Here is a 22,251-nt window from a genome sequence, read left to right as displayed (position 1 = left end):
TCTTTCCAGCAGCTGTGACACAGAATGTTATGGCCCCACAACAGGCTAGGTTTAAAGGAGGCTCCCTCAAGGGATTAGAATAGGGTGGCAATGTGGTCAAGACTTGGGCATCCTGGCTCAAATCCCAATCCCACAGAAAATGTGGGAGATGTGTGAATGTATGACATACTCCTTGCTGAGCTTCAGTCTTATTCTCTGTAATGCAGGCAATAAAACTGACCTCCTTTTCTGCTCTCAATCATTCCTCCTGCCAAAAGAGCTTACAGACACTTCCCAAAGGACTTGAGAGGAGAGTCAAAGTCATTTGGCCTTTTGCCCAATGAGACATTTTGTGTCAGCAAAGTCCAGGAGAGCCTGGCCACAGTCAGATTCTAATAGCATTATTTCTAAATAATTTCTCCCTCTAAACCTTGGCGTTAAGTAAGGAGGCACTTCAAGGCTACTGGATGTTTTTATGACTTAAGTATTTCCAAAACAGATCTTTTAGTTCCTTCAAGTTAAATTCTAGGCCCTTAAACCTCTAGGCAAAAATTTCAAAGGACAATAGTTATTTTTTTGCTACTTGAAAGTAAGTGGACCTCTGGTCTCCTTTATTGCATTGTTCGTAGCTACAGAAGTAGAAAAGGCAAAAAATAGGAAGCAGCTGGCAGGTGCTGATCCCAGTCACAGTGCCTGGCCTCCCTCCTCCCATGCCACACAACAATCCACTGGCACACTCAGATGGTATGAATCACGCTGAACGTAAGGCCTGAATGTAAGGCATGGCATGAATGTAAGGTTCAATGGATGCAGGTTTCATTATCCCTAAGACAGGAAGTCCCTTTGTGGCTGGGATTACATCTTACCACAATCCATGATTTTCCTTGGTGCTCTCTCAGAGCCCCACTTCTTGTCTTTGAACGTCAGGGGTGCCAAGGAACACGACCCTTGCCCTTCTCTTTCTGGTCCATCAGCTATTTTCTTTCCTGTGGTAGCTCAGACATCAGGGCAGGTCATCTGACTGACTCTAGTACCACTTCAGGTACATCTCCTAACTCTGGTGCTGCCTGAGGCCACAATCTGTCACTTGCTTCCTCAATTTGAATTTCTGAGCAGGTCTGGAGAAGAAAGACCTAGGTGTACAAATTGTGACACCCAATAGTGCTTCTCAAACTTTCTCATTTCAGAAACTTATTCTGAAAAAACAAAGTTTTTCAAAACTCAAGAGATCTTGGGAATGAACTATCAAGGACTATTGTACCACAAAAAATTAAATTGTTTCTCTCATCAAGGCCCTCGATAGCTCTAGGAAATCCCTAGTTAGACTTTCTTCTAAGATTCTTCCCCAATTAACACAGCTTGAATCAAGTCGTTTCTGCTAACTTACCTCCAAGCAGATCTTACTGTGGATGGTCCTGAGAAAACTGAAATCCCCAGGAGTAACCTTTCTTATGTACACCATCCTTATTGTAGAAAGGATACCTTCTTTCTACTCAAAGCCAATCCTCCCCAATGTTTAGTCCAACCCACAACAACCTCTCCTCACCTAGACATCTGTTTTGTCTCCATTTTCCATTTCAAACTACTCTTAGCTTCACTAAAACTACTTATGTGATCACTAATGACACCTTCATTGGAAGCCTCTCTGCTGCATGAAGACTGCTGAACATGCCAACTTTTTTGTTATCTTCCACTTCTGTGAAACAAGACATTAGATCTTTGTCCTTTCTTACCAGTCTTTAGGAGTTCCTATTCCTATCTGATTGCATGCTCAAAGTTCTTATTGTCCAGATTACACATTTCATTCTTTTACTTTCTCAACTTGCATGATTTCAAATGCTGTGTTAAAAAAAAATCCCAATACATCTTCAGCCTGGAACTCTCATCCAAGCTTCAGATTAATAAATACAACTCTTCGGGCCTCCCCGGTGGCGCAGCAGTTGAGCGCTGGGCTGCAAAGCTGTCCACAGCACTGGTTCAATCCCTGGCCACTGGGTGAGGGTCCCACATGGCCCGCAGACCTCTCCTGCCACCCGCTGTTCCCCTCAGCAGTGTGCTTCCTCAGTCTGCCTGCTCTGTTCTCCGCTCTGACTCTGGTGAATTCTCTCCCCCTCCCACCCTTCTGACTGTACCCAGTGCTTGCATAAATAAACAAACAAACCCTTTAAAAATAAATAAATAAATAAATAAATAAATAAATAAATAAATAAATAAATACATACAACTCTTCATGGGATAGAAAGTATTCAGTTTATGATTCCATTCACAACAGATATGTGTATTTACAGGGAATGTTGTTGTTTGAAATCTGGAAACTTCAAACATTAGGTTATCTGATAAATGAAGTCAGATTTCTTGTGTCAACTACATTTTTTAATTAAAAAATGAAAGTGGGACTAAAAGAACAGAACTCCTCATCTTTCTTCATCTTTGTTGGTTCTGTTTGCCAGTGTCCACTGCCCCTCTAATCACACAAAGCTGTGTTTGCTACAATGGAGCTCTCAGGCTGCCCATTTCTCTGACTGTGCTGTGGGTATGGTGACACTGACCTGATCACATTCACCTGAGTTCCTTGGCCGGTGACTAGTCAGGGGTGGGCGTGTCATCAAAGAGGCAATGAGTGGCTAGCACCACACCTAAGCTGAAACTATCAGTAGAAGGTCGGTGTGAGCCTAGAGCTGCTGGTAGTCGTATTAACAAGAGGAGGCTGACTAGCAAGACACACAGAAAGGCAACGCTGAACAATAAACAAGTACAGACTCTGGTCAAAGTGGCTGGAGTCCAAGTACGACTGCATGTGTTAGTTGTGGGAGCCAATAAAGCCCTGCTTTAGGTCTAAGTCACTCAAGAACAGGTTCTTCTTATGTGGAACTGAGAAGGCTTCAAATAGCTGACCCACTAATCTGTGTGAATGGCCCTGATCCTAACTGCCTTTAACAGAACAGTTACGATAGGGATCCTTTAAATGTTATTCAATTTAGAACATTTTATATCTATTATCAAATCTGATCTGTCTAATCAAAGTTTTAAACATTTTTGTGATTAAATCTGTTTCCATTATGTTTGTTTTCAAAGCTTAGGATAGGATGATAGACTCCATGCAGAGACCAGAAAAAAACTGAATACTCTAAGTATTATTAATTTTTAATAGTATGATTAAAAAGATTATTTAATCATCAATTCTTTTGGAATTAATTTTGATGTGTTGATTTTCTTCCAAACAGCTATTCAACCAGCCTAGTACCATCTGCTGAATAATAATCATTTCTTCCCCTTCAGGGGAGTAATTTTGGAGAGAATCCTAAGTTAAACTCTTCTGAAGAAAAATCTATACTACTACTGGTTCAGGGACTCAGCAATCAGCAATTTCCAACAAACATGTGAAAAAATATTCACTCTCACTATTAAGGAAAAACAAATTAAAATGCCACTTGCTGTCTCTTAGAACATCCATTTCCCCACAACCTTGACCACACAGCGGGTTATCAAACTTTTTGATGCCTGCTACTGTGATGGGGGGCTAAAGGCAGTGGGATTACTGATCTTTCAATTTTCATATATTATTTAATGAATAAAAATGAGTACTTTTTTATATTTAAGAGGTATTTAATTTCCTGTTCTGTGCAGTATCATTAATCAGAGTTAAGGGCCTCCCCTGGTGGCGCAGTGGTTGAGCGCTGGGCTGCGAAGCTGCCCGTTGCCTCTGTAGCGCCGTTTCGATCCCTGGCCACTGGCGAGGGTCCCACATGGTGGGCAGATCTCTCCTGCCACCTGCTGCTCCCCTCAGCAGTGTATTTTGTCATTCTGCCTGTTCTGTTCCCCACTCTGGCTCTGGTGAATTCTCTTACCCACCAGCGCTTCTGACTGTACCCAGAGCTTGTATGAATAAATAAATAAATCTTAAAAAAAAAAAAAAATCAGAGTTAAAAGTCCTGGTGTTTCAGTTTGAAAGTTTTAACCTCAAGTTTCCTAAGGTCTTTCATTCATTTCTTTATGTCATTTTCATACAGCTCTAATAGTAATAGTTCACAATAGGCAGGTTCTTTGTCTTACTGCTTTTCTATGTCCAGGACCTAAGTACCCTTGATGACACAGAATACCCACTCAGATCTATTTATTAAATGAATGAATTTATGTGTGTTATAGTAAAAAACTAAAACCCACCTGGTGGCAGATAAAATATGGCCACAAATTCTTTGCGGCTTCGCCATCAATGGGTGCATTTATTTCTCTACCCCCTGAATCTGGGCTGACCTGTGATTTGCTCAGAACAATAGACTATGGCAGAAGGGTCTCTATTCTGTGACCTGGCCTTCAGAGACCTCACAGTTTCTGTTCTTGCTCTTTTGGAATATTTCTGCCATCATGAGAAGCAGCTCAGTTTGCTCTACTGTATGATGAGAGACAACAGCACAGAGGAGAACCATGCAACTTGAGGTGAGTAGAGCAGACCTACTCAGCTGTGCCCAGTACAATGAACTTATGAACAAATACATAGTGGTTGCTTAAAGGCTGCCAAGTTATGGAGTTATGGAGTGGCTTGTTATTCAGCAACAGGTAACTGATTGAACTTCAATGTCCAATATGAGAATGGTTAAAGACACTATGGCTGATCCCTTTAAAGGAACACTTTGTAGTTACTCTTTGTAACTACAGAGATACAAAGATCTCCAAGATATATTTCAGTCTTGAGATCTCAAAATCCAGACCTACAAATGCCACAATCTTGTGATGCAGGTATTATTACTAATCCTTTTTCATAAACAGGAAAACTAAAGCTCAGAGAGGTTAAATAGTTCACATGGCTAGTAAGTGGTGGGGCTGTGGAATGAAACAGGTCTGGCTGCAAAGGCTGTGCTCCTAACTCATTCCAGTACTACCAACTCACATTTCTCTACTTTATTCTACCCATACATAGTCCTTCCCTGCTTGTATTATATCCATCCAAAACCTACATGTAAAAGTTAACTTTCTGAATTTTAGTGGTGTTATCAGAATGAACTAATCTCAAAGTTCATGATCTTAACCAAAGAAAAATAAGCTAAAAAAGCCTTAAAATAATTGCAAGTCATGACTAACTACTACAGAAAATAGTGAGGAAAGAAACAGGAGAGAAGCCCGGAAGGTCTGTTTATCATAAGTCTTAACTATGCTTTTTTGTTATGCATGTATCTCTTTAAAAAAAAAAAAAAAAAAAAAGACAACTCAGGAAGTAAGATTTAGCTGACACCTTTAAGGGAGATACAGCATTTGTAAGTGAATTTAATCAGCAACATGCACAAAACACATGATGTTCTAATTTTAAAATTCCAGTGGTTAGAATATATAACTATAAGATAACTACATAGGTTGGAGATGTGCACACACTGGTACAACAAAATGTTAAAAAGGTTATGCTGGAGTTTTGGTAATTAAGAGTACCTTATTCTTTTACCTATTCTTTCTATACCTCTAAACTGTCTACAATAATTATACACTACCTTCATATCAGAATTCTAAAAGACTGTTCCTCCTACTTCCAAAAGAAATTCAATTTTATTTACTTATTTATTATTTTGTTTTTAAACTTTATTTTCTTACATCATTGTTCATTTTTTTTTTTTACAATATTTGATTTTTCCCTTCAAGTGTAATATCCATAAATCTCCCACCATCACGTAACCCATGAACTGTCACCATAGTACCCTGTACTCTTCCCTCCTGTTTTGACCCTGCTATATGCCTTGGATCTATAATACGCCTGCAAGTTTTGTCTTTTTTCTAACCCTTTGTTTAGTTTACTACATTCTGAAACCATCTGATTTTTTTTTCTTTTTCCTTCTGACTTAAGGAAATTCAATTTTAAATAGCCAAAATGTTTCTGAATCTTGACTCAGGTCAATACATAAAACAAATCCAATATCCAACATCTACGTAGACAGTTGTTAAAGCTTTTAAAAAACACACACAAAAGAGCAAAAATTAAAAGTTAAATTTTCCAATAGATTAGGTGAAAATATTGTAAGTTCACTAAACATAAGAAAGATATGTACTGGGGCCTCCCTGGTGGTACAGGGTAAAGTCTCAGCACTATCAAGCTATCACCAGTCTCTACAGCATGAGTTACATCCCGGGCCAGGGAGCTATCCACATGGCACAGGAGACCTCTCCTCTCTCGCCCGTTACTCTGCTCAGCAGTATATTTCAGTGGATCTGCCTGTTCTGCTCCCCACTCTGTTTATGATGATTCCTCTCACCCCCTGCACCTCTGGCCTACACCCCAGGTCTTGTATGTATAAATAAAAAGGAAAGAGAGCAATAAAGAATGAACACTAAACAAGGCACTAGTCACTAGTCAAAGGCTACCTTTTCAGGCTACTGATCTAATGATTTAACTAATAAAACACACAGACAAAAAGCTAAGCCTAAGAAAAATAATCAATGAAATAATATTTACCTTTAGAGTCAGCATTTGGGAACAGCCTGTTCCATGGCACCTTATTTTTGTGTGGAAGAGAAAGCAAGTAGTTTCTAGCTTTTAAATTTATTATACAATTCAGGTCTTCCTGTGATGGGGATCCAAGAATACCTATCAGATAAAATAATTAGTTGTTAATAGTTAAGACCAAGATAAACCAACTGCACACCACCAGCTGTGGGGCAGAATTAACCCCTGGTAATCAGTGTCTTCTCACCAACTCCCAATGCTTACCTTTTTATTAACAAGTTTTTACAGGGGTTTTTAACATGTTAAATCAAGTGAGATTAGAAACTCCTATCTACCAGAGATTAAAGAGTTATTAGAACTCTTCTTAATTTACTGAAGTGATTCTAATGTAAAACGCAGGCAGGTAAAATGAGTAAACCTAGCCCTCAGAGTGCTTGGAAACCTTACCCAGAATGTGGTTCAGCTGGTCAAGATAATGCTTTCCTGGGAAGATGGGCCTGTTGGAGAGCATCTCTGCCAGAATGCAGCCTACAGACCAAATATCAATGGACTTGGTATAGCCCTGCCATAGAAAGGAAGAAAAGATTGAGGATGATATTTGGTGTGACATGACACAGAGAGAATTACATGACAGACACATGGCTGACATGAGTTTTAACTGCTACTCTGGGTCTGTATTTCAGAAATAAACAAAGGCTATTACTTGATTTTATTTCTCTCTTCAAAGCTGATTAACTTGTTATTAAATTAGAATTTCCTAAGTGTACATTATCACTTTTGCAAATGATTTCAGAGAAAGAATTAGATTCTGTATAAGCTGGAGCTAGAAAAGGTAAATAGTAGTAATAGCTAGGACATCTGTGGCCTATTTACTCATTTTGGAAACCAACTTAAAAAAAAAAGTGTACAGCTACACTTAAGGAATATATTCATCTATTTTGCAAGTCATTTTAAAAAAAAAGTCAGGTTGAAAACTCTTGATCACGGCAAAAAAAAAAAAAAAAAGTGCTGACTCCATTATTATTCCACCAAATCCATATTTTTGTTTTCTTTATCTATTTGTTTTTCAGATACAATTTTTCTTTTAAAGGAATTCTGTGAAAAGACATGGAAGAGGGTGGCGCAAGGGTTAAGATGCAACCTATGAAGCAATCCACAGCCACCACAGCATGAGTTCGATTTATGGCCAGCTAGGGAGCAACCCACATGGCGCAGCAGAATTCTCCTGACTTGCCCACTGCTCCCCTCAGCAGTATACTTCAATTAATCTGCCTGTTCTGTTCCCCACTCTGTCTCTGGTGGATCCTCTCAGCCTCCACACCTCTGGCCTATACCCCCGCTCTTGTGTGCATAAATAATCTTAAAAAAAAAAAAAAAAGACATGGAAGAATTATCTACCTAAATCATACAACAGTGCAGAAATAGTGTTTTTTAAAATTTTGTTTTGTTTTGTTTATTTTTGAGTTATGCCAAGGCTCCCTGAAGAAAAGGCCGTGCCATGTCTGGTACTGTAAGGTAAGCCTGAAGCATCTAGTGCCAAAAAGCAGTGGGGAGAAGTTTTAAGTAGCTCACACTGGAAAATCTGGGATCATATGAACATCAAAATACAGTAGGTTATGGATAATATCATTGAAAAAAAAATTATAAATTAAGAGAAACTAAAATAAATAATGAATGACGGTTATAACATCATCAGTGAATGGTTAAAACTACTAGGTGAAAGTCTGATGAAGGTAATTTGCATAGTCTTAAAGTACTCCCCAACAAATTCCTATTAATCACCACCATAATTATTATTATCACAATATTACTATAATTATCACCATAATTGTGGCTGGAGATCTGGAGGACACCAACATACCAAAAGATCAACATGAACTCCACCAATATTGACATAAATCAGATCTACTCCCGGATAAGATGCACTGAAAACAAAATATTGTTTCTGTGGTATTCATACCCAAAATGCACTATACAAAATTGGATTGTATTCTATAAAACAGTTGACCTGCACCCTTCAAAAAATGTCATGGTCATGAAAGGCTGAGTAACTTTTTCAGATTAAAGGACTACAGATACAATGCAATGGGGGAGTCTAGACGGGGGGAAGAAAAGTTATAAAGATTATCTTGGGATACAAACATAAACTGTGTTTTAGATATTGTACTGCTGTCAAATTTCCTACTTAATCACTGTATTATGATCAAGATAGAATATCCTTCTCTTAAGGAAGGATTGTTCAACCTTGGCACTACTGATACTTTAGGCTATATAAGTCTTTGCTGTGGGGACTGTCCAGTGTATTATAGAATGTTTAGCAGCATCTCTGACGTCTACCCACCGGATGCTAGAAGTGCTAGCAGCACTTCTCTCTCCAATTTTGCAACCAAAATGACCACCAAAAATGCCTCCAAACATTGCCAAATGTCTTTGGGGAACATAAGAGTCACTATTATATGGAAATACACACCAATACATTCAGTGGTGAAGAGGCACAATTCCAACTTATTCCCAAAGGACTCAGGAAAACAAACCTGAGTAAGGAGTATATGGGTGGTCACTGCACCCTCAATTTGCCTATAGGTTTGAAAATGGTCTAATAAGAAAAATAAATACATTGCTCTTGACAGAAGCAACATTCTCAGACTAGAACTAAAAAAAAAAAAAAAATCACTCAGTTTTCACTTAGAGGTAACTGCACAAAGGGAGTACTGGGCACCTTGCAGAATGCAAAGGTCACCTTCCCTGACTACTCTCCTTCTGGGCGGTGACTGAGAAGTGAAGATTGGAAGTGTATCAGTGAGATGGGGGCTGCAAGACCATGAGGGCACCAGGACAAAAAGGAGACCAACAGTTCATCTTTGCAACCAGCAGGTACCATAAAAGTACACACAAGGGCCTCCCTGGTGGCGCAGGTGGTTGAGCGCAGTGCTGTGAAGCTGTCCGCAGCCTCTGCAATGCCAGTTTGATCCCTGCCGGTTGCAGAAATACCTACATAGCGCGACAGACCTCTCCTGTCTCGCCCGCTGCTCCCCTCAGCAGTGTGTTTCTGTCGGTCTGCCTCTTCTGTTCCCCACTCTGTCCCTGGTGAATCCTCTCACCCTCCCGTGCATCTGGCCTGTACCTGGCTCTTGTATAAATAAAATAAATCTTTAAAAAAAAAAAGTACACACAAATGCTACTGGTTTGGAATAGCTGTAATGTGGCCAAAGAAAGTACCTGCTGTGTGGGATTATTTGTAATACAGAATTTTAAGAGAATCAACGGTTATTTTCGTCTTTGAAACATGTTACACCAAATTCTTTAAGATGGAATTTATTTTAATGGAATTTTACTTTTAGAACTGAACTGAATAAATCTGTTATCAATAACCAATTGCTTTAAGCCAATTCCATTTCCTCAAGAACAATTTAATATTCACCTCAAGTCCTTCAACTTCTAGAGGATGAAGAAAGAGAATACAGCCTAGGGATTAACTAGACTTGTTTCTTTTAATCCCATCAAGCCATTTAGGACTATTTCTGGTTCCTCAAACAAAGACATGAGAGCATGAGAGTCAGCTTCTATTTTTAATTGCTTTTTTTCATGTATCTTAATGTTACATTATAGTAGATGGAACGGAGTTCAAGAATCTCATAATCTTGAGACATTACAGCCAGGATGCCAGGCCCACTTAACTCCCCAGATTTGATACCCTATTTATTCATTTTTCATTTTATTCATTTATTCATTATTTTCACTCATTCACTCATTATTTTAAAAATATTGAATCTTAAACTCCATAAACAGTTCTCAACTCTTGCAACCTGGCCTACAAACCTGACAAAGATGCTCTACTTCACTTTTTATTTTTAAAACTTATTCTATCATTTCTTATGACCAAGATAAAGACCTTGTTAGAAGATTTTGCTTGTGACTTGGATGCACTCTCCATGGTTATTCAAGATATGGAGAAACACAGGTCATTTGTAAGCATCTAACTTTGACAGGATCCATAGCAGTTCCCATTCTTTCCAGACCTATTTATACAGTAATTTTGCTGAAGAGGCATTCTTCATTATCAGAAAAATCTGACCTTTACACAAGAGCTTTGGTTCATGTTCACAGAAATAAACACAATCAGGTAACTTCTAACATAAATGCAGATTGCATCTGGCAGTGTCAGAAGCAGTAAGGAAAACTGCCATAAATACTAGAACTTCAGGAGAGCTGACCAAGGGATGGGACACAGACCATTTATTCTAATAGTGACTACAGAATGCCCTGCAACTCTGTAACAAATTAGTACTATTTCGGCTGAAGCGGAAAAGCCAAAATCCAGGGACTGGCCACACAGCCATGCCTCAACCCAGGTAGAAACAGCATTACTGAGAAGTAGACCTACTGTAACACACATTTGAAGTTTTGACTTCCTGTGGTTTTTTGTTTGTTAAATGCAAGCATGCTTCTTACCTTGGAGTTCAACATAATTTCCGGAGCCCTATACCAACGTGTAGCTACATACTCTGTCAGGAACCCTGTGTGATCATGGTCGGGATCTGCAACACGGGCCAATCCAAAGTCACAGATCTAAGAGAAAAAAAGTAGGATGGTTACTTAGACATTCTAACCAATTTAATCTCAAAACATAAACATTTGAAAAGACAACAATAATGGTAATAGTTCTCTATTACTACATGGCAGATATTTTGTTGGGTATCCTACAAACTATTTAAATCTGAAAGGCGGCAATGACAATCCGCCTGTCAGGACACAGGCTGAATGAGTTTTAACATGACACACTTCAAGAGACATTCCTACCTCTCATCAGTTGTTTCTCCCAAAGCAAATCACTTAGGTTACTTGGCTGTTCTGGGTAAAAATAAAGGCACCAAAAACCACTCTTTCTCAGGCCCTGTCCAGCTGGTGCTTCTGGGGTTATCACTGTTAGCTCCTCAACCTGCACTTGCCTTCTGTTTCTCAGACTTCTTTCACTTGTTCCATTGATGTGGTATATCCAAAGATTCTTTCCACTTTCCAAATTGTTTTACGTAGTCCAATTCACTCCCAAAATTCTGAAAGATGTTTCATACACTACAGGCATATCATTTTTCAAATGATTTGTCATTTTTAATATCCAGCTTCTAATTTTCTTCTCACAAAAATAGCTGCTGACCTTTTATCATCTGGCTATCCAATATTTTGATGATACATATCTGTTGTCTGATTTTCATAGTTTATATATAAGCCACTGCATCTTCAAAAGAAGAAAATAGTACATCTGTTTCTCTAGTTACTCTTCCAAAGGTTACTTTTAATGTGTTTTCTCTAGAGCTGCTAGATAAGGAAATTCTGGGTCCTGCTCTATCGCCCTGACAGCTAGTTCCAACCACTGTCTTCTCAGTTTATATAACCTCCACCATAAGTACCTTTCAAAGCTGGCTTGCGTGCTTATGCCATTACATCTCCACTGGCCACAGGCCTGTCAGATGATCTGGTTAGTGTATGGCCATCAGCCTTTAAGCAGAATCATAGTAAGCTCCAGCTTTAGTTTGACTGATCTTGAGGCTTTCAATGTACCTGTACCCTATTTGGTTTTTTTTAGAGTCTTTCCAACCAATATCTGTGAAGTTAAACTGCAGGAAGATTTCCTAGCACATTGCCTAGGAGGTTTACTAGTGAAAGGATTCTATTTGGTTTGATTTTCAGAGGAGCAATGAACAATTTATTTCTTCTTAAATCTGAAGGGGAATCCTCTAAGTCATTCAGAGCCATCATTCAGCATATCACAAATCCTTTTCAATTCTGTCTGGCTTGAACCTTTCAATATATCTGTGACCCATAGTTTATAATTTTTTTCCAGGACAAATACTTCATCTTCGGATTCAAGTTCAACCAAAGCCTATCACTCAACCAGTTTTCTGTAAATGGACAACTAAAATCACATTTTGAATTGTGCAAATAGAGAAGAAATACTAAATCTTATCAGGAGAGAAAAATCCAGCCAAGTTCTAGACCATGATTACAGATCCTTTACCTCTCTGCCCAGTATTACGCAAACTGAATGTGTTCAGATTTGATATATAGTATTTTGTGGGTTAGCTGACAAAACACACCCCATGTTAAAAACAAACAAACTCCATAAATTCACATGTCAGTGAGGCCAAATCTGAGGTAGATATCTCCATACTACTCTAGGGATATGGGCAAAGAAATGGAAGTTTTATTTTAGATAGGGTAAAAAGAATTTTAAATATCTATAAGGACAGAGGTAAGTACTATGAATAAACAGATGTGGTAGACTACACTTTCCCAAAAGGGCTAAAGTCCTTTGTGATTAAATTTGTATCAAGGCAGGATCTAACCTCCCTCTGTGTGATTCTGCAAACCTCTGTGGAACTGTTGCTATGTGACTTCTGAGGCTACAGCATAAATTGCAGTATTGCTTCCACCAGGCTTTTTCTCTACCATGATTCTCAGAATACTCTGCTCAAGTTGTGAGGAAGCCCAGGACACATGGGTTACACACATGGGTGTTCTAGTTGATAGTCAGCAACTGCCAGGAAAATGAAGGATGAATACAGCATCCACCTTCACATCTTTCAGTTGAGATGCAGAGACCCGTCATCCCTGCCATGCCTTGACTGAATTCTTGACTCAGGTCTCTACATTTTCAGGTGATTTGTTACAGAGCAAGATACAACTAATGTAGTGGTACTGTACAAAGTACCTATGATGGGACAGGCAATGGATAAGGAGTATCCATTTGAAATGATATCAGAACACTGAAAGGTGCAGAATAACCCAAGGAAAGTCAGCAATGCGCTAAGAAACTAGTCTACCGTGAGGGGTAGAGGAGGCACTGTAGCTGAAACCTCCCCACATGGCTCTTGGACTGGCAGCTTCTACCTATCAACTGTTACTGCCTTGGTTTAGAATCAAGAGTAGTTTGTCTGGATTAGAGAGACTAATTTTTACCTACCTGCAATCCACAAATTCCTGCTTAAGTGTTATTTCTAAAAATAGAAATCAGGGCCTCCCCAGTGGCGCAGCGGTTGAGCACTGGGTTGCGAAGCTGCCCGCAGCCTCTGCAGCGCCAGTTCGATCCACGGCTGCTCCCTGGCCACCGGCAGAGGGTCCCACATGGCGCGCAGACCTCCCCTGCCACCCACTGCTCCCCTCAGCAGTGTACCTCGGTCCTTCTGCCTGCTCTGCTCCCCGCTCTGGCTCTGGTGAATTCTCTCACCCTCTTGCGCTTCTGACTGTACCCAGTGCTTGCATAAATAAATAAATAAATAAATAAATCTTTAAAAAAAAAAATCAGGGAAGAAAAAAATCATTAAAAAAAATAAAATAAAAATAGAAATCAACTTGCTGGTACAAAAATCTTTCAACCAATCCCCTACGCCATCTGAATGAAGACCAACATCATTTTTTTTAAAAGGGTTTTTTTTTTTTTTTAAAAGATATATTTATTTATTTATACAAGCACTGGGTATAGGCAGAAGCGCGGGAGGGTGAGAGAATTCACCAGAGCCAGAGCGGGGAACAGAACAGGCAGACTGATGAAATACACTGCTGAGGGGAGCAGCAGGCATAGCAAGAGGGGTCTGTCGCGCCATGTGGGACCCTTGCCGGCAGCTGGGGATCGAACCGGCGCTGCAGAGGCTGCTGCACCACCAGGGGAGGCCCAAGACCAACATCATTAAGCATGACTTTCAAAACCATTCACCAGTCATCAACCTTCCTAATCTCACCTCTTCCCTATAACCCCCTGGTCCACATCTGTTCCCACTTACTCCAGACAATAGCCCCTTCCCTGACTAGACAATGTCCTCAACCGTGTGCCTTATCCCTGCCATTTCCTTACCCTGAATACCTAGTTTGAAAGTTACCTCTTCTGAGAAGTTTCTCAGGAATAATGTCCCCAACCTCCCAAAAACTAATTGCTCACTTTTCTGAACTCCTATACATTGTTAAGATTTGTATTATATATAGGTATGCAAACCACAAGAGTGGTACATGTTCCTGTCTTCCCAGCTAGAATTTAAGCCCCTAGGAAAAAGGCAATACTGAACTTTTTATTTCTAAGTGTCCTATATATAGTGGGAATTTAACATTTAGTAAATAAATATCTTATTTTAAATGTTTGTAGGAAGTACAACTTGGGTGGATTAATTGGCAGAAACTCTAGTTACTGACACAATTACCTTAATATTTGATAGCATCTTAAAAGTAAAAATTAGGATATAGAGTTATCAGGGTAAAAACCTTACATTAATAACAATATCAATAAAATTACATTGTTCAAAGTAGCACCACTGAGAAGGAAAAAATAAAAACTGGACTAACATTCCTTTGCAAGGAAAATTAACATGTCATACTGAATGCAGCAGTACATCAATTTCTTTAAAACTAAACCTACACACACACAATTGCTCTTTCTTCTCCTTTCCCTCCAGGCAGTCAGGTCCTTCCCCCCAAGGCAGGGAGACTTCCTGTGTGTTGGGAAGAGTCCCAGCAGCCCAGTGGGATATGTAGTATACAAGTGGAATTAAGAGGGGGCTCCAGGTTTGAATGTAACCTAGACATGAGGTAAATAGGGAGTTCATGTAGGAAGGCAGGGGCAGCCCACTCAGGAAATTGGAACAGGATACACAAGATCCATGGATTACTGCACAAATCAATTATTTTATTGGCGGTTGCACAATGGTGACTTTTCTAAATTTTATTATTCCTTCAGCATTTATAACCTAGCATTCTTTTTAAAGAATAGCCTTTGTTCATCAATGGGTTATGTTTGCCCTGATGAACTGATCCTACTGGAAAGGGAGGAAAAATGTTTAATTGTTTACCTTCAGCTACCAGTTTGCACAAGAGAGTTGATACTGGGGGAATCATGTTTTATTATCTGTATCTTAGTTACAGATAATAAAGATACAGTTATTATAATAAAGATACAGTATTATCATACTTAGTACAGGGTATAGAACCAGCAGGTCTCAAAAATTACTGGTTATAAATAAACAGGGAAACATGTGGTTTAGACCTTGAAGATTTTACAACTCTATTTATGATTATCAACAGAAAGATGACTGGTTTTTTTTTTCCCCCCTCTAAAAGTTCCCAAGGCTGGGCCTCCCTGGTGGCGCAGGTGGTTGAGTACAGTGCTGTGAAGCTGTCCCCAGCCTCTGCAGCACGGGTTTGATCCCAGTGAGAATCCCACATGGTGAAGCAAACCCCTCCTGTCTCACCCACTGCTCCCCTCAGCAGTGCATTTTGGTCATTTGCCTGTTCTGTTCCCTGCTCTGTCTCTGGTGAGTCCTCTCACCCTACTGCACATCTGGCCTGTACCCCGGTTCTTGTATAAATAAATAAATCTTTAAAAAAAACAAAGAAAAAAGAAAAAAAAAAGAAAAGTTCCCAAGGCTATAAAATCAAAAAGCAGTAACACAATATAATTTTACTTTTTGTCTAGGAAGATAGACAATTAAGATAACATAAAACCACCCATAGCACTACCACCTGCTACTTCTGATGCTGTGTAAATTCAAATTTTCTTAAAACAAAGGAAGTTACAAAGGCAAATTTCATTTATATTTTCCAGAACCCTCTTCCTAGGCACAACCAGAACCACGCATTGGGCTCCTACCACCCTGGGGCTCCTGCTAGGATTTCTGTGGGCTTGGTTTAGCAAACATCGAGTCCACAGTTGGCTAGGTACCATATCTCCCTGGTTGCTCCAGTAAAAATATGCTAGCAGAATCTCCAAATAGGGTCTCTAATCTGTGGTTCTGTGGTCCTGAGAAATAAAGAGGAAGTCTATGAGAGAGACTGAGTGAAGCGTTATGAGAGGTCAATGCATGCTGGGACTCATAGCTTCATACAAAAAGTTCAAAGCAAATTTAAGGAAACTGATAAGAAAGCTTATCATTGTTGGCCTTGAATGGTATGAGAGTCAAAAGTTAATGATTTAGGGCCTCCCCGGTGTTGCAGCGGTTGAGCGCTGGGTTGCGAAGCTGCCCGCAGCCTCTGCGACGCCGGTTCGATCCCCAGCTGCTCCCCAGCCACCGGAGGAGGGTCCCACATGGCGCGCAGACCTCTCCTGCCGCCCGCGGCTCCCCTCAGCAGTGTACTTTGGTCCTTCTGTTAGGGGGAAAAGGATGTCCCAAAGCAAATTCCATATAGGCTTTGTGGACTCCACCCCCACCCCAGGTCAATATTTTCCTTATTTCTTTTTCTCTTGTAAATAAACCTTTTATTAACCCTTTTGCGTGTGTCTGTAGTAGAGTATTCATAAGTCCCTTTAAAGCGCGCGGGTGAGGACCCACAGCCAGGAACCTGTTTAATATCGGGGTTGCTCTATAACACTTCTGCCTGCTCTGCTCTGGCTCTGATGAATTCTCTCACCCTCCCGCGCTTCTGACTGTACCCAGTGCATGTATAAACAAAACAAACAAACAAACAAATAAATAAAAACATGCCTCTATTAAAAAAAAAAAGTTAATGATTTAAGACAGAACAGCTGACATCCTAGGCCTTATGAGTAGGAAACACTTTCATGAACACAGCAGCCAATGGAAAAAGAAGTGACATAAGTGCCTACTTGAAAATTCAAAAGGATCTAAATAACAAAAAAGGCAGTAAAACCACAAAAGGTTACAAAACTCAGGCACAGGGGCTTGTGGGGATGGACATCATGGTCACCCTGTAATAAGAGTATGATGGGTATACAGTGATTCTAGAGCTCAGGAGGAAAACTCTTCTTCCCCCTGGTACCCTCTCAACCCTCACATATGCACCTGAACTGAACTGCCATCATATCCTGGACTGCCTTTCAGACATGTACACCCAGAATAATTAGTGACACACCATATTCATCTTTGGAATGAGATTTTCTCCTGAATATTTATGCATACCCCATACATAATACACATTCAAAAATGTGGGTGAATCATACTTCCATAAATATCTAAGCCATACTATTGTGTTTCTGAGTCTGTGTGTTAAACTGGGTTCTGAAAACAATGTCTGGATTATGCAGAGGGCTAAAAAAAAACCCCACATATCAATTGGCCATAAAAATTGGTGAGTAGTACATAAAATTATCCTATGTACAGAGAAGTCCACAAACAGTGAAGAGACAACAGAAAAAATGTTCTGGCTCTGTTTAGTTTCTTCTTAAGGATGCATTCTCAAGAAACAGTAAGAGTCAACTTTTTCCATAAATAATACATATCTAAAATATTGATTGAGAATATTTCTCTAAAACCAAGCAAAAGCAATCTGCCATAAAGGGTTGCGGTAAGAAAGAAAAAAGGAAAGCACTAGGAGACATGAATACACTCATTTTGTAATTAAAAGAAAAAAAAAATCACTAAAAGCCAAAGTGTGGCCATTCCTAAAAGCAGAGTCGTTTTTTAGCACCTATGTGGTGTTTGGTTTCACATATCCATGGCATGTGATCTGGTTACATGCCACATGGAAAGTACATGACTCCAATTCAGAAGGATCCTAAGAGATGACAGAGTCCAACCCAACTGTATCAGACGTAGGAAACTATGTTCCACAACATCTCATGGTGTGTCAGCCATACTGCTTCTACCATGAAGATAAGCTGACCACCTGATGACAAAACCCACTGCTTTTTTAGATAGTTCCAGAAGGTTCCCCAACCAACTGGTCCAGCTTAGTGTCAACGACTCCCTGCTTCTCAATGTTGCAGGCACACAAAGCAGGTTTCAGCTTTTGTGCACTAATACTTCACTTCTTACTTTAATTTGTTCTCCTTTCTGCCTACAATATCCTATGTCCAACACAGCTACTCACCGACTGAAAGCCTGCCCATCCTAATAGGGTCAATAAAGATACCACCTTCGTCCTGACATCTCTCATAGCCCTAGCCAGAACTAACCTCCCATTCTCCTTTGCATTTGTACCCCCTTCTTCCCAGTATCTCAATTATAGGAGATGTTATTGCGATTACTGTTCAGCAGATTTCTGACCTATCAGTTCTCAGAAGGCTTACAGAGCTTCTCATAGTCTTTTGAACTAAACTCCAAGAAATGATCATTGTTCTATCTCTCCATGCACTTTTTAAGCAATTTTATTGATATATGACATTTATGTATCAAATAATTCACCCACTTAAAATGTACAATTTAATGGTTTTGGTATTATGATCCATACAATCATTACCACAACCCAATTTTAGAACATTTTAATAACTGCAAAAAGAAACCTTATGCTCCTTAGCAGCCTCTCCTCACTATTACCCAATCCCACTAGATTTAGGTGACCACTAATCTTGTGTCTCTGTAGATTTGTGTATACTGGACACTTTATGTAAGTGGAACCATACAATATGTTGTCTTTATGACTGGTTTCTTTTAAATATTTGTAAAATTCACACATGTAGCTTGTAACTTCATTCCTTTTTATTCCATTGTATGGATCTACCACATTTTATTCATTCATCATCACCTGGACATTTGAACTGATTACATTTGGGGGCTATTTTGCTACTACTATTACTTGTGTGCTCATTTATTGGGTGAACATATTTTTACCTCACTTAGGTATACACCTAGGATCAGAATCCTAGTAACATTTATTTTACCTTTTTTAAAAGATTTTTAAATTTTTTTAAAAATAATTTCTTTTTTTTTTCTTTTTAGATTTATTTATTTATACAGGCAATGGGTACAGTCAGAAGCGTGGGAGGGTGAGAGAATTCGCCAGAGCCAGAGTGATGAAACACACTGCTGAGGGGAGCAGCGGGCAGCAGGCGAGGTCTGCGTGCCATGTGGGACCCTCGCCCGGCGGCTGGGGATCGAACCGGTGCTGCAGAGGCTGCGGGCAGCTTCGTAACCCAGCGCTCAACTGCTGCGCCACCAGGGAGGCTCTTGAAGATTTATTTTTATACAAGATCTGGGGTACAAGCCAGATGAGCAGGAGGGTGAGAGAATTCACCACAGACAGAGCAGGGAACAGAACAGGCAGACTGATGAAATACACTGCTGAGGGGAGCAGTGGGCAAGACAGGAGAGGACTGCTTCACCATGTGGGATTCTCGCTGGCCGGTCAGGATCGAACCCGCGCTGCAGAGGCTGCAGACAGCTTCACATAGTGAGGCGTTCAACCGCCTGTGCCACCAGGGAGGTCCTTATTTTACTTTTTGATTATAATCATGCTCATTGTGGTTTTGATTTGCAGTTCCCTACTAAGTAATGATTCTAGGTATCGCTCATGTATTTTCTGGCTATATATTTTTTGGAGAGATGTCTTTGTAGATTCTTTACATATTTTTAAATTTTGCATTTATTTTTAATTATTGAGTTATAAGAGTTTTTCATATATCCTAGACATTACTCATATAAGAGAAACAATTTACAAATATTTTCTTTCATTCTTGGGTTCTCTTTCCACTATCTTGATTTACTTTGTGGCACAAATTTCTAATCCTAATGAAATCCTTTTTTTTTTTTTTTTTTTTTTGCTTTTGTGCCTTTGATATCATGTCTAAGACACTTTGCCTAACACAAGATTGCAAAGATTTACTACTACTATTATTTTCTTCTTTTGGCAGGAGAAAAAGTCTTATAGAAATTTAGTAACATGTATACCTCCTTTTTATATATGGGAGAGGCTAAGGATGGCTGAGTAACTGTCCACGTGGCTTTAAATACCATCTTAAATAACTTAGCTAAAGTAAGGGAGACTAAGCATAGGGGCTAAAGTGGGAAAACAAAGAAATGAAGATTTAAGTTCTGTCTTCTCCAAGGGAAAAAGGTAAGGAGATTAAGGTTTTTTGGGAGATGCTCTTATAGAGTTTACAGATAAATATAAAAAGCAACTTGCCATGCAGCCTTCAGAGCCCACCCCATGAAATAATCTTCTTGCTGAAAACACATCTTGGGATGGCAGATTTTCGCTCTCTAGTTCTTTGATCTATTTTGAGTTAATTTTTGTACACTGTGTGAGGTAGGGAACCAATCTTGTTGAAAGAGGCCATCAAGAGGATGTGACTGCTGGTTGACCAGTGAGCTGGACTTGGGCAATTTGTTACAGAGAAAGGACAGGTTCCATGTTCCCTGCCCTATCTAATGAAGGGTGGAGCACAGCTCCGGGAAGAAGACTTGGAAGAGACTTGGAGGTGGCAGACACATATAAGAAGGGCGCGTTTGTCTCTCAGCTTTGGACTTACATCAGGGACATGGAAGGAGATATGTGGCAATGAGACATGGAGAGACCAGGGAGAGACATGGGTGAGAGAACTGTGGGAGGCTGACAATGGCAGCCATTACCTTGATTTGTACTCTGATTTTGCTCCTTTTGTCCCAAATTTGTCTAGCACCTTTTGACCCTTTCCTGTGGTTCCTGCCAGGAGGTGCCTCAGACTTGTGGCAAGTTTTCAGGGCTCAGCAACTCCACTCTGGGTCAATCCTGTTTGGGCATATACCCACAAGGAGATGGGTAACTTCGGGTGTTCTCTTAAAGAATGTTTTGTCTTTATCTGGCAGATGGCAGTACAGGTTTGGGGGTCCCAGAGTAGCCCTCATTCTGCACTCTAACAAACTGAGTCTCCTTACCCACTCTGCTCATATATAAGCTGCCTTGCTTATTAAAACTTCCACCTATCAACCTGAAGTGGTCTGCCTTTTTGTCAGTCTCTTCATGCCCTCCTGTAAGAAGACCAGTTTAGAATTTCACTCTGGAATTCTAGAGGTTATAAACCAACAAAGCTCATTCTTCTGTATGTGGCTATTCAATTGTCCCAACATATTTTGTTGAAAAGACTATTCTTTCCCTTCCCCAATGAATTCTCTTTGTACTCTTACTGAAAACTGGTTGATCATAAACATGAGAGCCCTGACTCTTGTCACTTCACCCCTTGACTTCCTTTTTTTTTTTTTTTTTAAAAAGATTTATTTATACAAGAACCAGGGTACAGGCCAGATTCACGGGAGGGTGAGAGAATTCAACAGAGACAAAGTGGGAAACAGAACAGGCAGACTGAAGAAATACACTGCTGAGGGGAGCAGTGGGTGAGACAGGAGAGGTCTGCTCGCCATGTGGGTTGCTCCGAGGCCAGCGGGGATCGAACCAGCACTGTAGAGGCCGTAGACAGCTTCACAGTACTGCCCTGTGCTCAACCGCCTGAGGCACCAGGGAGGCCCCCTCCCCCCTGCTTTTTTTTAAAAAGAATTATTTATTTATGCATACAAGAGCTGGGGTGCAGGCCAGAGAGGCGGGGCCTGAGAGGATTCACCAGAGACAGAGTGGGGAGCAGAACAGGTAGATTTACTGAAATACACTACTGAGAGGAGCAGCAGTTGAGACAGGAGGTGTCTGCTGCACCATGTGGGTTGCCTCCCTGGCTAGGGATTGAACTCGTGTAGCAGTGGCTGCAGACAGCTTCACAGCGCTGCTTCTTAACCCCCTGCACCACCAGGGAGGCCCCCTACCCTCCTTGACTTCCTGAATGAAGACAACTGGGGGCAACTGGAGGAGAGTATTGAGCGTCAGAGCTTTACTCCCCTGACTTCCTGAAGGGGGTGGTAGCATGGGGCAGACTTTTAAATGACAGAGCCAGTGGGTGTGGTAGGGACTCTTCACCTCTTAAGAACCTTTATTGTGATGTTGGTCTTCCATTTCTACTTTGGCTTGGCTTGGGGTGGGGGTACTCTTGCTCCTGCTCAGACTTTGGCAGGAAGCATAATCCCATTCTGAGAGATGTTGGTTGCCATCCTAACCTCATGGTGGATTCAGATTGGGTGGAACATTTTTTTTTTATAGAGGCATGCTTTTATTTATTTGTTTGCTGGTTTGTTTGTTTTGTTTATACATGCACTGGGTACAGTCAG

At 40.2% G+C, this 22,251-nt stretch overlaps 1 protein-coding gene across 1 annotated transcript in view; it reads right to left on the bottom strand.

Annotated features, from left to right (window-relative positions):
- MAPK1 (mitogen-activated protein kinase 1) overlaps positions 1-22,251 on the bottom strand; it is a gene marked incomplete at both ends in the record, with an annotated part of 104,983 nt that overhangs the window by 6,947 nt on the left and 75,785 nt on the right. The window contains 3 exons of the mRNA XM_084246407.1: positions 6,416-6,547; positions 6,854-6,968; positions 10,859-10,975. Coding sequence (XP_084102533.1) covers positions 6,416-6,547; positions 6,854-6,968; positions 10,859-10,975 — 364 coding nt within the window. The remainder of the gene's footprint in view (positions 1-6,415; positions 6,548-6,853; positions 6,969-10,858; positions 10,976-22,251) is intronic.

The sequence above is a fragment of the Talpa europaea genome, assembly GCF_964194135.1.
Source record: "Talpa europaea genome assembly, chromosome: 10".
Taxonomy (NCBI): domain Eukaryota; kingdom Metazoa; phylum Chordata; class Mammalia; order Eulipotyphla; family Talpidae; genus Talpa; species Talpa europaea.
The sequence above is the reverse complement of the archived record's forward strand: the minus strand, read 5'-3'. Positions and strand labels throughout refer to the sequence as shown.